At 41.7% G+C, this 15,580-nt stretch overlaps 1 protein-coding gene across 2 annotated transcripts in view; it reads left to right on the top strand.

The window, feature by feature from the left end:
- Positions 1-13,978, top strand: part of LOC106606554 (protein mono-ADP-ribosyltransferase PARP14) — a 33,330-nt gene extending 19,352 nt beyond the window's left edge. The window contains exons 4-17 of one of the 2 annotated variants that reach the window (XM_045719886.2): positions 519-794; positions 917-1,141; positions 1,228-2,942; positions 4,745-4,975; positions 5,210-5,431; positions 5,596-5,671; positions 6,125-6,271; positions 7,054-7,116; positions 7,725-7,898; positions 8,130-8,384; positions 8,594-9,199; positions 11,226-11,365; positions 11,709-11,883; positions 12,192-13,978. In XM_045719886.2, coding sequence (XP_045575842.2) covers positions 519-794; positions 917-1,141; positions 1,228-2,942; positions 4,745-4,975; positions 5,210-5,431; positions 5,596-5,671; positions 6,125-6,271; positions 7,054-7,116; positions 7,725-7,898; positions 8,130-8,384; positions 8,594-9,199; positions 11,226-11,365; positions 11,709-11,883; positions 12,192-12,475 — 4,589 coding nt within the window. In that variant the 3' untranslated portion in view covers positions 12,476-13,978. Of the gene's footprint in view, positions 1-518; positions 795-916; positions 1,142-1,227; positions 2,943-4,744; positions 4,976-5,209; positions 5,432-5,595; positions 5,672-6,124; positions 6,272-7,053; positions 7,117-7,721; positions 7,899-8,129; positions 8,385-8,593; positions 9,200-11,225; positions 11,366-11,708; positions 11,884-12,191 lie in introns of both variants that reach the window. The other variant, XM_045719885.2, reaches the window with a different exon arrangement.
- Positions 13,979-15,580: the final 1,602 nt, after the last annotated feature.

Here is a 15,580-nt window from a genome sequence, read left to right as displayed (position 1 = left end):
ATGCTATTAAGGCTTTGGGAAATCCATATCATTTTGGTCCCACTTAATAATTAGTGTCCCATAATACCTAGGCCTATGTAACCTATTCACATGGCAGTTACATAGGCAGGTAAAGTGTAATTAGGGCCTACACTATATGCACATTGTTACATAATACTTACAACTGTTATACCTTTACTGAGATTGTAATCACACAATCTTACATTTTTATAGGTGCAGTACTTAATCTGCAAAAACAACAAATTCATTATGGCTAACTTCATCTCATTTGGGAGAAAACCCAAGGTCATCTTGTTTGAGCATATCAGATACAGCTATGGTAGCTACAACCATCTGTCATTAATATTGTTGTTGATATTCAAGTACAGCAATGCCACATCCTGTTTCCATGTTTCTTTTTCCCACTGTGTGTCAAGTTTCCAGGTCTTCATTTTTTTACTATTTAACTGTGCCCACTTTTGTTTGTCCACGTTGGACTGAAGCCTGTTGGATGTGCATTGCTTACATTTCATCCTCAGCTGCTGTTGTTCCAAAAGACTTACCTGAGAGTGGGGATGGAGAAACAGCCTGTCCTGAGGACAGTGCAAGTGCAGCAACAGATAAGACAGAGCTGCAATCCACCTCAGCAGTGTTGGGAAACATTCAGGAAAGTATGAACCAGTCATTTCTGGAGATGTTGGTAGAGAACATCATGAATGCCCAAACCTCAGCTTCTCCTACTGCATCACAGAGATTCAGTCTGGAAATCCTGCCTGACATCAGTATGGCTATAGTGACTTTCCAAAATGTAAAAGGTAAACAATACAACTGGGGGCTGGGGGTGGTGTAGTGTCCCTGTTATTGTCACATCTTTGTTCAGTCATTGAAACCTCAGCAATATCTTAAGCGCATAATCTACCCTTTTCTTATTTGGCAGATACTGAGTACTTTATATCAAACTGCACCAGCCACAAGATATTCAAGCAGAAAGAATTATCAGTAAAACTACTGGAAATCACAGCAAAAGTGAAAGTTGAAAACATACCTCCAAATTACAGTTCAGACCATCTCCCTCTGTACTATGAAAAAGAAGGTGAGGTTGTCGACATTGAAATGTGTGAAGAGGACCAATCCGCTATCATCACTTTCCAAGATCCACACGGTAAATGGTCTTTCTTATACTCTATGTTCTGAGAGAGTTTTTCATAATGCAGGATGATATATTGACAAATATTTCTGTGTAATTAGCTGTTCACAGAGTCACAAAAAAGCACCACGATGAGAAGCAGCCTATCAAAGCTTTCCCATTTTATGAATCTCTGGGAACGGCCCTGTATGACAAAGATCAACCCACATTGAAACTCCCAGCTGCCTTCACTGAGAACATCGACCAGTCCATTTGGAGATACCTTTGTGACAAGCAGGAAGCTACTGCGACCATCAACAAGATTATGGCCGAAAACTTCTGCAAAGTAGACCTGCAACACCACACTGTCCAGTTAAGGCCCCTACCATCTCTACTCAAACAGAAAGACGTCAAAGCCAAGCATGTCCAGCAGTGGAAGGACACTGTCAAGGCTACCTTTACTCAAGCCTTGTCTAAATTCAAATCCTTGGAGCTGCATGTACAGGACTGTGCATGGGAGGAGTCTGAAAAGGAGATCTGCAAGGCAATGTCTGGTGAGGCAGTGGTTGTAGTCCCTGATAAGGCCAAAGGTGCACTCATAGTGGTGGGCTTGGTAGATGAAGTAGATAGGCTCAGTCAGTCACTAAATGAAATCATGGACAAGATTGCCAGAATAATTGAGAGGGAGAAGACTAGCAAAACAGAGGAGCTCCACCTGCCTCCATCAATCTACCATGTAATTTCACAAGATGGTCTGCAAGGCAAGATTGCAGGTGAATACCCAGAACTGAAGATGGCATACAACCGTGAGAGCCAGAATGTGACCTTAACCGGCTTAATGCACGAGGTGTGGGGTGCTAATAGGAAGATTATAGATGGGGTGTCGGCACTGAAACGGAAGAAGGTGGAAGTGAGCAACTACGTCCTTGAGTTTCTGCAGGAGGAAGACCAAGAAAAGCTTAGCAACTCTCTTTTCACGTCACAGAGTGTTAACGCAGCACTGGAAATAGATAGAAATGGAGTGGAGCTCCTGGCTGTCTCAGACCTGGCCTTGAGCGAAGCAAAAAGCCAACTTGAAAAATGTTTGGTTTCCAAGTACTTAGATGTTGAAGACTCCAATGTCCTGGAGATGTCAGGGTGGAAGGACCTTACCTCCCGTTTGGAAAAAACATACAACATTTTGTCTACGACTTTCATGGTGAAGACGTCTGGTGTCCATCCAAATATAAAAGTGGTAGTGGCTGGCAATACGAACATTGTCAATTCAGTGCAAAAGGAACTTGGTGGCTTCTTATTTCAAAATGCTTCAGTTGATGAAATTCTTCAGATTAAGTCAAACGCCATTGTCAAATTCATCCAAGAAAAAAAGAGTGCTTGGTCCGATATAGTCAAAGGTGGAGTAAAGGTTTCTTTCCAGGATGGGGCCATTTGCCTTAGTGGCATCAGGGTTCATGTCTCTGACTGCTTGACCTTATTTAAAGACCTGGTATCATCAACATACTTTGATACTTTGCAAGTCCCCGAACCTGGAGCAAAGAAGTTCTTCCAGGACGCGGAGGCCATGTACGTTGAAGCCGTCAAAATGAAGACAGCTTGTGTAATCCAGCTGGTTGATGAGATGCATCTGGTGAACAATGACAAGACAGTCCAGGCTATGGAGGAAATGGTGCCGAATGAGTTTGGGAACCATGGGGAAAATAATCTGCAACAGCATCTGGCCATATCCACAGAGACCCAGCATTATAGATGGGAGCAGAGCACAAGTGGGTCAGAGAGAGCGCAGACCAAAGAGGGGCTGACCATCACACTGATAAAAGGAAACATCCAAGATGCTTTGGTAAACGTATCATTATGTCTTTGCTCTCTTTTATAAATGTCAATCTTACTAAAATCAAATCAGATAATTATTTTGAATAGTCTGGTATAGTTTACCCTAATTATCATACATGTTTACTTGTGTATTATATCTCTGGTTATCCCTTCATTTAATCAATAGTTAATTTTATCCATCTATGCAATTCATTACCTAACTAATCAACCATGCAACTAGAATGCTTAATAATCATATTTACATGCATTCAGAATGTATTCAGAACCCTTGACTTTTTCCAAATGTTGTTGTTACAAGCTTTTACTAAAATGGATGAAATCGTTTTTTCCCCTCATCAATCTATACACAATATCCCATAATGACAAAGCAAAACAGGTTTTTAGAAATGTTTTCAAATGTATCAAATAAATGTATATGTGACATTTACATAAGTATTGAGACCCTTTACTCAGTACTTTGTTGAAGCACCTTTGGCAGCGATTACAGCCTTGAGTCTTTTGGGGTATGACGCTACAAGCTTGGCACACCTGTATTTGGGGAGTTTCTCCCATTTCTTCTCTGCAGATCCTCTCAAGCTCTGTCAGGTTGGATGGGGAGTGTCGCTGCACAGCTATTTTAAGGTCTCAGAGATGTCCGATCGGGTACAAGTCCGGGCTCTGGCTCGGCCACTCAAGGACATTCAGAGACGTGTCCCAAAGCCACTCCTGCATTGTCTTGGCTGTGTGCTTAGGGTCGTTCCTGTTGGAAGGTGAACCTTCGCCCCAGTCTGAGGTACTGAGCGCTCTGGATCAGGTTTTCATCAAGGATCTCTCTACTTTGCTCCGTTCATCTTTCCCTTGATCCTGACTAGTCTCCCAGTCCCTGCCACTGAAAAACATCCCCACAGCATGATGCTTCCACCACCACCATGCTTCAGAGTAGGGATGGTGCCAGGTTTCCTTCATACGTGACACTTGGCATTCAGGCCAAAGAGTTCAATCTTGGTTTCATGAGACCAGATAGTCTTGTTCTCATCGTCTGAGAGTCCGTTAGGTGCCTTTTGGCAAACTCCAAGCGGGCTGTCATGTGCCTTTTACTGAGGAGTGGCTTCCGTCTGGCCACTCTACCATAAAGGCCTGATTGGTGGAGTGCTGCAGAGATGGTTGTCCTTCTGGAAGGTTCTCCCATCTCCACAGAGGAACTGTGGAGCTCTGTCAGATTGACCATCGGGTTCTTGGTCACCTCCCTGACCAAGGCCTTTCTCCCCCGATTGCTCAGTTTGGCCGGGGCGGCCAGCTCTTGGAATAGTCTTGGTGGTTCCCAACTTCATTAATTTAAGAATGATGGAGGCCACTGTGTTCTTGGGGACCTTCAATGCTGCAGACATTTGTCGGTACCCTTCCCCAGATCTGTACCTTGACACAATCCTGTCTCGGAGCTCTACGGACAATTCCTTCAACCTCATGGCTTGGTTTTTGCTCTGACATGCACTGTCAACTTTGGGACCTTTATATAGACAGGTGCCTTTCCTATTCAATTGAATTTCAAGGATGATCAATGGAAACAAAATGCACCTGAGCTCAATTTAAAATCTCATAGCAAAGGGTCTGAATACTTATGTAAATAAGGTATTTCTGTTTTTTATTTTTAGTGAATGTGCAAACATTTCTAAAAACCTGTTTTTCGCTTTGTCATTATGAGGTATTGTTTGTAGATTGATGAGGGAAAATGTTACATGTATTACATTTTAGAATAAGGCTGTAACGTAATGAATTGTGGAAAAAGTCAAGGAGTCTGAATACTTTCCGAATGCATTGTATCTGTTACAGACTGAGGTTGTTGTGAATACAGTTGGTGATGACCTAATACTGGATAGTGGAGCAGTCTCAACTGCACTCCTTAATGCTGCTGGCCCCGAACTTCAGGAACTGATAAACCAACATGCCACTGCTGGCAAGGTTGGGGAAGTCATCATCACCAAAGGCTGCAACCTCAAAAGCAAGCTGGTCTTTCATACCATTGCTCCTAGATGGAGTAATGGACAAGGAGCAGCACAGAAGGTAGAATGCTGTCTAAATCTGACTGTCTACCTTCACTGAAACATTTACTGGAAAACCATAGTCTTAGATGTTGTTCCTCAACTGAGAATTAACATGTTTATTTGTATTTCACATACCATGCCAATACAATGTAAACACACAATGCTATACAAACATGCTCAATGAAATTACAAAGATTTAAACAAGTTTGCAGCAATTCCTTAATGATAAACATGTCTACCTGACATCTTGCAGACATTGAGTGAGATCGTGAAGAAGTGCTTGGTTCTGGCGGAGCAGCAGCAACTAATGTCAGTGACCTTCCCCGCCATCGGCACAGGAAACCTGGGCTTCCCCAGAGACCTGGTGGCCTCTCTGATGCTGGATAAAGTCCTCAAATTCAGCAGTAAGATGAACCCCAAGCATTTGAAGGAGGTGGTGTTCATCCTCCACCCAAGTGATGTGCCGACTTTCAAGGTATAAGGCCAAACTGAGTGACTTTAAATATACACAATGATGTTTAGAGGGCGTTTGATAACCAGGAGGTGGTAATAAAATAAGTCATATGTGAATGCAGTTGAATTGGTCAAATGGTATTGCATTGAATTAGTATTTTATAATGTTCTCTGTTTCCCTGTCAGGCTTTCACTGACGAATTTAACAAAAGGTTCATGACCCAGTCTGCAATTTCAAAGGGCTCAGCATCCACTCAACAAGGTAAAGGTGCAGCTCATGTAATCCTCATAACAAGGAAGGATTTGCAGCTCTTAGCATTAAAACCTTGTAATTTACCAATTTGAGCGTGATGGTACAGAGCAATCAACTCTCATGTCAACTCTTGATCTGGTGTAGCTTACCCTCAGTTTAGGAGATGACAGAGCAGCCGGTCATTTTTTTAAATGGGTTATCCCAGTCAATGTGTTTGGTTTGTGGGCACGCATCTTTTCTCAGCGTTGTAGAAGTGTCTATAGAGCTGAAAGCTTTTTAATGTTTACATTCCAGTAATTCAGTTGACTATCAATATAAACACCAAGGTATTACACTGTCTGACACAATGCCAACTTTCTCCTCCTTGATTTTTATCAGGGGGAGCTTATTCTTTGCAGAAGTCAAAGATGATTTATATGCTATTATTTATCAGCTTTTACACCATTTATATCCTATTGTTAGGGATTTTCTCTAAGATCACTTCAAGCTCAGGGATGCATGAGACAACGATGGGAGGGGTGGTTATACAGGTCGTCACAGGAGACATAACCAAAGAGACTACTGACGTCATCGTCAACTCCACCAATAAGACCTTCAACCTTAAGACAGGTACATCCAACCTTACCTCTGTCTCACCTGAGGTTCCCTGTTTTAGGTTAAACGTCCAACAACAACAGTAGTTTTATTGGTTTTATCAGTAGGTTTTATTGGGGGATTTAGTATGCGTGGGATTCAGCAAGTAATTATTTGTGTCACCTCCCACTGGGCTCACACTGGTTGAATCAACGTTGTTTCTACGTCATTTAAATTAAATTATGTTGAACCAACGTGGAATAGACGTTGAATTGACTTCTGTGCCCAGTAGGCTGTAATGTGCTACAATGTAGTTTATCTTAATGAGCTGTGTTAGTAATTGTTAATGAAGTCTCTCACACTTTATTTGGACATTAGCCTAGAGCTGGTTTATGTTCAAATCAGCAAACTGTTCAACTGACTCTCAACAAACTGTTTAACTGACTATCAACTAGCCTTAAACCTAAGTTGTTGCATATCTGCAGAGTTGCAGTTGATTGTTTGGTGATAGTTTTACCATCTATATGGGATCATTCAAAAAAAGTGGGACCAAAATGTTTTTTCCAATAACAACCTGGATGGTCAAGAGGTGAAGACAGCAAGATGTGTGACTCCAAAAGACAAGCTTGACTGACACTATCTTAATAATAATGTTATTTTCCAAATAATTGGCACTGCATACTCAGTGTATTTGGTCATTGTAGTGAAATGTAGTGTAGCTTGCCTTAGTTAGGAAAGATATGTCCTTTATGCAGTCAAGACCAATACATGCAGAGGTGTGTACTTTTAAAAAACATTCTTCTCTTATTCTTCTCCAGGGGTCTCAAAAGCCATTCTGGATGCAGCTGGTCCGACAGTGGAGGCAGAGTGTCAACAACTATGTAAAACCATTAATAATTTTGTCACTTTATTTAGTTTAAGAACTTCTATCCCCGAAACTCTGCATGAATGTGACCCTGTTGCAAAATTGTGATTGACCGGCTAAAATTGGTCATAAGTAGCAAAATTTGAAATTGTTTTTTTAACATTGGTAAAAAGTGGAGACTCAGAACTACAAAATGGTATATCATACACTGCATTTTTGAGGAACAATGGGTAAGTAATTCCGCTTTGAAAGTTGATAAACTTGTAAACTCACTTTTGAGAAAAGGGCCGTTGAATGTTTTGGTACCTACAGGAGAGCTCTCCTTTGTCTACACCCATTGGGTTATGGTATACTTCCGATTTTAGAAATTAATTTGCACTGCCGCTTATATGCTGGTCCGGGAAATGCTTGTCCCCTTATGAAATTCAAAATATACCCTTACTTTTCTTAAATTACATACACATTTGTATGGAATGTAAATATGCTATTAAAGGGATAGTGCAAGATTCTGGCAGTTAGGCCGATTTTCTACTTACCGAGCGCCAGATGAACTCTTTATCTCTGTGTGCAGTATGAAGTATGTGTCATATTAAATAAATAACCCAGAAACTTTATTTCCAGCAGCCCAGCCTATAAAAGACATGATTTTGACCGAGCCAGGCAACCTGCAGAGTAAGAAAATCCTTCACCTGGTTGGCATCAATGACCCTCAGAACATCCAGGAGTGTGTCAAGGGTGCACTTAAAATGTGCTCAAGGAAAGACTTCACATCCATCTCATTTCCTGCTCTCGGCACAGGTGAGTCACACAAACAGAGAACACGATTGACCGTATAGAGAGTATAGGAGAAATATCAAATAACATTGATATTGCATTTGTTAGACAGAATAACACTTTACTTAAAGCCTAATGCTTTTTTACTTGTTATAAGCATGTATGAACCTTTATAAAGTCGTGTTATATTGAATCCCAATTCTAATTCAAACAGTCACAATTTCCATTTTAATTCCAATTCATATATACTTTAAGGCAAAGGCAATGTGCAGGTGAGCCAGGTGGCGGACGCCATGTTAGATGCGCTAGTGGAAGTGGTGGGCAAGAAGTCAGTGAACACCTTGAGGCTGGTCCGGATTGTCATCTTTCAGACTGCCATGCTGACTGAATTTTACAACAGTATGCTGAAGAAGGAAGACACAGGTGCTCAGGAAGAGGAGGACACTGATGCACACGAGGCGGGCACTGACCTGTTTAAAGCCTTTGAAAACATTGGCACCAAAATAAAATGTATGGGATGCCTTTATTGTCTTTAGTGTTTATATAGTATATCAAATTTTTACATTCGCTAGGTTTCTTCATTATTACATGATAACTTAAACACTTTCAATGTCAAGTTGTTAATTTTTTTGTTTACAGAACTTTTTTACAGAAACCGTTTTAGATAAACCGCTGCATTAACTGGGACTTGCATTTACAATCTGTTCATATTCTTACAGCATTGTTCATTAGGAGTAAAGTTAATAAGCCACAAAAGCATGAGAGATTTGTCTTCATGGATAAAGAAGTGGATCCGACTTGCTTCCACATCTGTGGGGATTCTCAGGCTAAAGTAGACGAAGCCAAGCAGTGGGTCAAGGACCTGATCTTGAAGGAGCAAAACAGCATCAGCATCACTGACGAGGCCATCATCAACTTATCAAATTCTGACTGCCAGTGCATTAGTAACATGATCAACACCATGGGAGTGAGAGTGGAACAGGAGTCATCTAAAGCCACGCTGACTATAGAGGGCATCACCAAAGATGTGCTCAAAGTTACTACTGAAATCCAGAAGATGCTCCAAAGAGTCCGTAGTGAAGAGGAACTCAATAGGAGTGCTGAGCTTGCCAGCACCATGGTGGAATGGCAATACCAGCACCAGGGGGGCCAGTACCAAAGCTTCGACCTCATCCACAACTTCCATCTGGAGCAGGCAAATGAGACCAAGAAGCAGCATGTGGAGGTCACTATCCAAGGTCAGATGTACAAGGTCACCCTGCCAAATGGGCCTGCGACAGATAACCATGGCAACAGCCTCGATATCAGACGCATTGACAAAGCAGGTACCTATCAATACACCACATTCATTCTCTAAAGTGTTCTCTTGGGAGTTTATGATTGGCTAAGATTGATATTGATGCATGCGCATTCCAATAACTTTTACATTTTTTTACATTTTACATTTTAGTCATTTAGCAGACGCTCTTATCCAGAGCGACTTACAAATTGGTGCATTCACCTATAATATCCAGTGGAACAACCACTTTACAATAGTGCATCTAAATCTTTTAAGGGGGGGGGGTTAGAAGGATTACCTTATCCTATCCCAGGTATTCCTTGAAGAGGTGGGGTTTCAGGTGTCTCCGGAAGGTGGTGATTGACTCCGCTGTCCTGGCGTCGTGAGGGAGCTTGTTCCACCATTGGGGTGCCAGAGCAGCGAACAGTTTTGACTGGGCTGAGCGGGAACTGTGCTTCCTCAGAGGTAGGGAGGCGAGCAGGCCAGAGGTGGATGAACGGAGTGCCCTTGTTTGGGTGTAGGGCCTGATCAGAGCCTGAAGGTACGGAGGTGCCGTTCCCCTCACAGCTCCGTAGGCAAGCACCATGGTCTTGTAGCGGATGCGAGCTTCGACTGGAAGCCAGTGGAGAGAGCGGAGGAGTGGGGTGACGTGAGAGAACTTGGGAAGGTTGAACACCAGACGGGCTGCGGCGTTCTGGATGAGTTGTAGGGGTTTAATGGCACAGGCAGGGAGCCCAGCCAACAGCGAGTTGCAGTAATCCAGACGGGAGATGACAAGTGCCTGGATTAGGACCTGCGCCGCTTCCTGTGTGAGGCAGGGTCGTACTCTGCGAATGTTGTAGAGCATGAACCTACAGGATCGGGTCACCGCCTTGATGTTGGTGGAGAACGACAGGGTGTTGTCCAGGGTCACGCCAAGGCTCTTAGCACTCTGGGAGGAGGACACAAGGGAGTTGTCAACCGTGATGGCGAGATCATGGAACGGGCAGTCCTTCCCCGGGAGGAAGAGCAGCTCCGTCTTGCCGAGGTTCAGCTTGAGGTGGTGATCCGTCATCCACACTGATATGTCTGCCAGACATGCAGAGATGCGATTCGCCACCTGGTTGTCAGAAGGGGGAAAGGAGAAGATTAATTGTGTGTCATCTGCATAGCAATGATATAAGAGACCATGTGAGGATATGACAGAGCCAAGTGACTTGGTGTATAGCGAGAATAGGAGTGGGCCAAGAACAGAGCCCTGGGGGACACCAGTGGTGAGAGCACGTGGTGCGGAGACAGATTCTCGCCACGCCACCTGGTAGGAGCGACCTGTCAGGTAGGACGCAATCCAAGCGTGCGCGGTGCCAGAGATGCCCAGCTCGGAGAGGGTGGAGAGGAGGATCTGATGGTTCACGGTATCAAAGGCAGCAGATAGGTCTAGAAGGATGAGAGCAGAGGAGAGAGAGTTAGCTTTAGCAGTGCGGAGAGCCTCCGTGACACAGAGAAGAGCAGTCTCAGTTGAATGCCCAGTCTTGAAACCTGACTGATTAGGATCAAGAAGGTCATTCTGAGAGAGATAGCAAGAGAGCTGGCCAAGCACGGCGCGTTCAAGAGTTTTGGAGAGAAAGGAAAGAAGGGATACTGGCCTGTAGTTGTTGACATCGGAGGGATCGAGTGTAGGTTTTTTCAGAAGGGGTGCAACTCTCGCTCTCTTGAAGACGGAAGGGACGTAGCCAGCGGTCAAGGATGCGTTGATGAGCGAGGTGAGGTAGGGGAGAAGGTCTCCGGAAATGGTCTGGAGAAGAGAGGAGGGGATAGGGTCAAGTGGGCAGGTTGTTGGGCGGCCGGCCGTCACAAGACGCGAGATTTCATCTGGAGAGAGAGGGGAGAAAGAGGTCAAAGCACAGGGTAGGGCAGTGTGAGCAGGACCAGCAGTGTCATTATCTATGGTCCTCTTGGTTGGGAGTAAGCCATGCATACACATGAGGATAGCATTCCCACTGTTGTATTCCCATTACAGTACTAACAAGAATTTACAACAATGTAAAGCCAGTTTGTTTGTCTGACCTTCATTTTTCAACTGTATTCTCCAGCTCATGACAGTCTTCCTCAGTATTGGGATGCCATGCCAGACAACTCTTCATGCCAGTCCTTCCCCATCCAGCCAGGAACCTCTGAGCATGATGAGGTCCTAGGCCTGTTTCAGGCCACTTGCCAAAACACTGTTCTAAAGGTATCTATCTCTGCTGCTAAATGTATTTCAACACATGTTAAATGAAGAGGTGCAATTAAAAAAGACAACTCTGAGATCTCTCCACTGTCATATCACCAAGAATCTCACAATCCTCTTCAATTCCACCCCTTGTTACATACACATTCTTGCTGGGCCTGTCAAATGGAATGGTTACAGGTTGTTATGTTTTTAATGGAATGAATTGTGCTTTTTAATCCAGATCTAGGCTTAATCTGGGTTTTGAAAACCGGTCATATTAGGGTAGGACATCTAGCTGTATTTACAGTCTTTTACAATGTTTTTTTTTTGCATATGAATGTGTGGTTTTTCCCCCTTCCTTCAGATTGAGAGGATCCAGAACCCAAGCCTGTGGAAGAATCTCCAGATCAAAAAACAAGAAATGGATTCCAAGAACAGGCACCAGAACAATGAGAAGAGGCTGTTCCATGGAACTTGCCCCCAAATCATAGATAAAATCAATGCAAATGGGTTCAATCGGAGCTACGCTGGGAAAAATGGTAAGATGTACAAAATGACAAACACCAGAGTTATAAAGTAGAGCCAAAAACGTCAGTTTTTATATGAGTGGTACAAAATCAGATCAAATGATAAACAGGTATGAGTATTAGGAAAGTGTACTGATTTTGTGTTTTGCCACTAACGTAGCAACTACATCTGCAACAGACTGATCACTCACCAACAAAAGTTAGGCTAAAATAATGAACGCTAGTTAGCCAGCTAGCTAAGTTCTCTGACCACCTCCTACCACTCAGCAGAAGTCTATAGATCATTTATGAGATTATAATAATGTCATCACTTTTTGCAGCGGCAGCGTATGGAAACGGCACCTACTTTGCAGTTGAGGCCAGCTACTCTGCCGATGACACATACTCAGTCCCAGATTCCCAAGGGCAGAAGCACATGTACTTGTGCCATGTTCTGACTGGAGATTTCACAGAAGGAGAACAATATATGATCGTGCCTCCAGCTAAAAGCAAATCAACTACTCAACTCTATGACAGCGTGACAGACGACCCAACAGCACCATCCATGTTTATTGTATTCAACGACATCCAGGCTTATCCTGCGTACTTGATCACTTTCATCTAGACATTAAAAGGAGCATTTACTATCTTACTATCATGAGTATAACTTTTCATCTGCTTCTTTAAAAAATATTAGGCTTTCCCTGTGGTTATAGTTCTCTTTTACAGATTATTATATAGCAAATCAAGATTACTTTTTTTTCTCAATAAATCAGGATCCACTGTGTTTACTTACAGTTTTGGTTCATGTACAGTATGTGCATTTTCAGAACACTTAGTCCAAAAATCTAAACGGATAATAAAAAAAGCTGTTTCAAGACTAAGCACATTTTCAATTGACTAAGTACAACACACAAAATCATAGTAACTTTTTTGCCAAACTTAATCAGTTTCATCTATAATACATGTTCATAAAGTAATTACTCTTCGCAATGCAATGCTCAAATTACTTGATATGATTGTCTTCTAATTAATTAAAACACAGTTTACTATTACTTAATCCGACTGTTCTTACTTGACTATCACTTAACCGTTTGGTGAACCTATAGATTTTAAACTGGTTTGTCTACTACAGACTTTGAGAACTACATAATGAGAATGTAGGTTTCTAAAGTAGAAACATATAAAGCATGATATATATTGTAATGGACCGTGAGTAAGGATTTCACTGTTAGTCTACACCTGTTAATGAAGCATGTGACAAATAGCATTTGATTTGAAGTAATGTTATGATGATGACTATTATGATTTTACTTCACAGTAAGTTTGACAAAATCTGATATTGACAAGATCAGAGATGTACTGTATTTAACAAATGCATCCTCTATAAAGTCAACAGGTATCCAAAACGAAGTTGGTGGGGTCTTTATGGTGGAGGGTTTCATACCTCTTTACTAAAATTGCATTGGCCACTACAGTACTGTAATATATGCAATTTACGTAGCAGGCACTTTAATCAAAGTGATAACACTAAGTCCACACATTTTTGTGTGTGACCCCAGTGGGTATTGAACCCACAACTCTGGTGTTGCTAGTGCCATGCGCTTACTAACTGGGCCACACAGGACCACAACAATGCATACAGTATATACACTACAATACAACACATGATTGCAATACAGGTAGAAGGTGTATGATTGCCATCCCCTTAACTGTGCCACCCTCCTTCAGGCCATGGATAAGGATAAAATGACATCAATCCAGACCTATGTCAGGATTGGATTCGCGCTGCCAAAAGGTTATTCCCCAGGTGCATGAACAATTAGGACATTTACCACAATGGCAAAATGCTCAAGACAGGCTTAATGCAAACTAGTGCCTGCTAAACATTATGTTTCTTTCATTCATTCAAATGTTTTCATTTGATTAAAGTACACCAAGTATATGTTGTAATTACATCTGGACAATATATTTATTTTGCCTGTAGAAATGATGGAAATTTTGATGGGTAGTGCAAGTGTATTGCCTAATGTGAAAACTGTGTAATGTCCTGTAGCATATTACATTCAAATGGCAATTTTGCTATTCGATTAACTGGTTATTAAAACAACTAAAGTGAGAAAACGCAGTATCATTATGTTCTGTTTTGGTGATTAAATCCATTAATATTTCATATTAATGTATATTTTAGATCAATTGTTGTGTGGTGAAAGATGTCTGCATTACAAGTGTTATCAGTTTGGAGTTTTGTACTGAGTTTTTAAAACTCACCACACACTTGTTAAAATAGCATAAAAGAGATTTTAAAAAAGCTAACTCGCCACAGATTTGAGTGAGAATAGACACTAGGGGCTGGATTCAATCCCTATCACCGAAGTATCGCGGAAGATCCGTGTTATAGCTCGATTGAAATTTAAAGGAATGTTACCTTAACATTTTAAAACATATTTTCTACGATACTTCCTCAATACAGATTGAATCCAGCCCATAAATTATACTTTGAGCATAGTGTCGTGTCTTTGAGGTACCATTAAACTGAAGACATGTTTATCAATTAACTCCATTGAATTATTATCACGCGATTAAACTGATTAATCGTTTAATTGTAATTAACTAGGAGATCGGGGCACCAAGGAAAATATTCAGATTACAAAGTTATAATTTTCCTAATATAACTTTCCTATATTATAACATTATATATTATATTCTATTATAGTATAGGCCGATTATCTTCTGGTTTAAATGGTGTATTTTACCTCGCGTCCAGTCTCATTCCAAACGTCGTAAATTGTTGCATCTGCACGAACCCAGTCTTTACTAAGAGTCATCCATACATCAATTGTCTTAAAATCATTTATTTACTAAACTAAGTAATTCACAGAAAGTATACAAACAGTAATTATCATCACAAAGAATTGGTAGAGTAATGTGCCCTAGTGGGCTAAAACAGGCATGGCTGGTCTGTTAGACAATGGGTCATAAACGGTCAGCTGAGGAGACACACAGAGTTCATTAATATTAACAATTGACATGCTAATCAATTGCACATGAACGCTCACTCATTTGGGAACAATTGCAATCAATATATATTTACGCTCAGTGGGTCGTCGGGATCCTTGTTGGAGCGTCGTTCTGTTGGAGAGTTTTGTCCGCGTTCTCTCTCTCTCTCTCTCTCTCTCTCTCGCTCTCTCTCTCTCGCTCTCTCTCTCTCTCTCTCTATCTCTCTCGGTTAGAATGGATCTTTCAAAGCGACATTCATTAATGTCGTTATAGAATGGATGTTTCGTTAGTCTTCGCGTTCAATGATATAATTTCTAGCTGCAGACTATTAATTAATATCAAAGACTTGTTCTTATTCTGTCGGTATCAATAGTCTAAAAGTTAACCACGTGGTATAGTTCACTTTCAGTAGCGGAATTGGATGGTCAAACCTATTGGCCAACTCGCAATGGAGTGGAGGCCTGGTCTGAAGAAATGTAAATCAGGGTGGGGTGTTATAGTGAACATAGAACAGGCTTGTCACATGACGCCTGGTCCTGTCTGTGTCCCTGGGGGCGTGCCGATGACTGAGTTAAGCTTGGTACAGAAATACAATTCTATCACATTAACATCAGTACATAGCATCTCAATGTATTACAAATAGCTTTATCCTTATTAACCTGTTAGGGCTAGGGGGCAGTATTTACACCACCGGATAAAAAAACGTACCCGATTTAATCTGGTTACCACT

Source organism: Salmo salar, chromosome 06 (assembly GCF_965601325.2).
Source record: "Salmo salar chromosome 06, fSalSal1, whole genome shotgun sequence".
Classification (NCBI taxonomy): Eukaryota; Metazoa; Chordata; class Actinopteri; order Salmoniformes; family Salmonidae; genus Salmo; species Salmo salar.
Note: the sequence above shows the minus strand (reverse complement) of the source record. Positions and strands in the feature narration are given on the sequence as shown.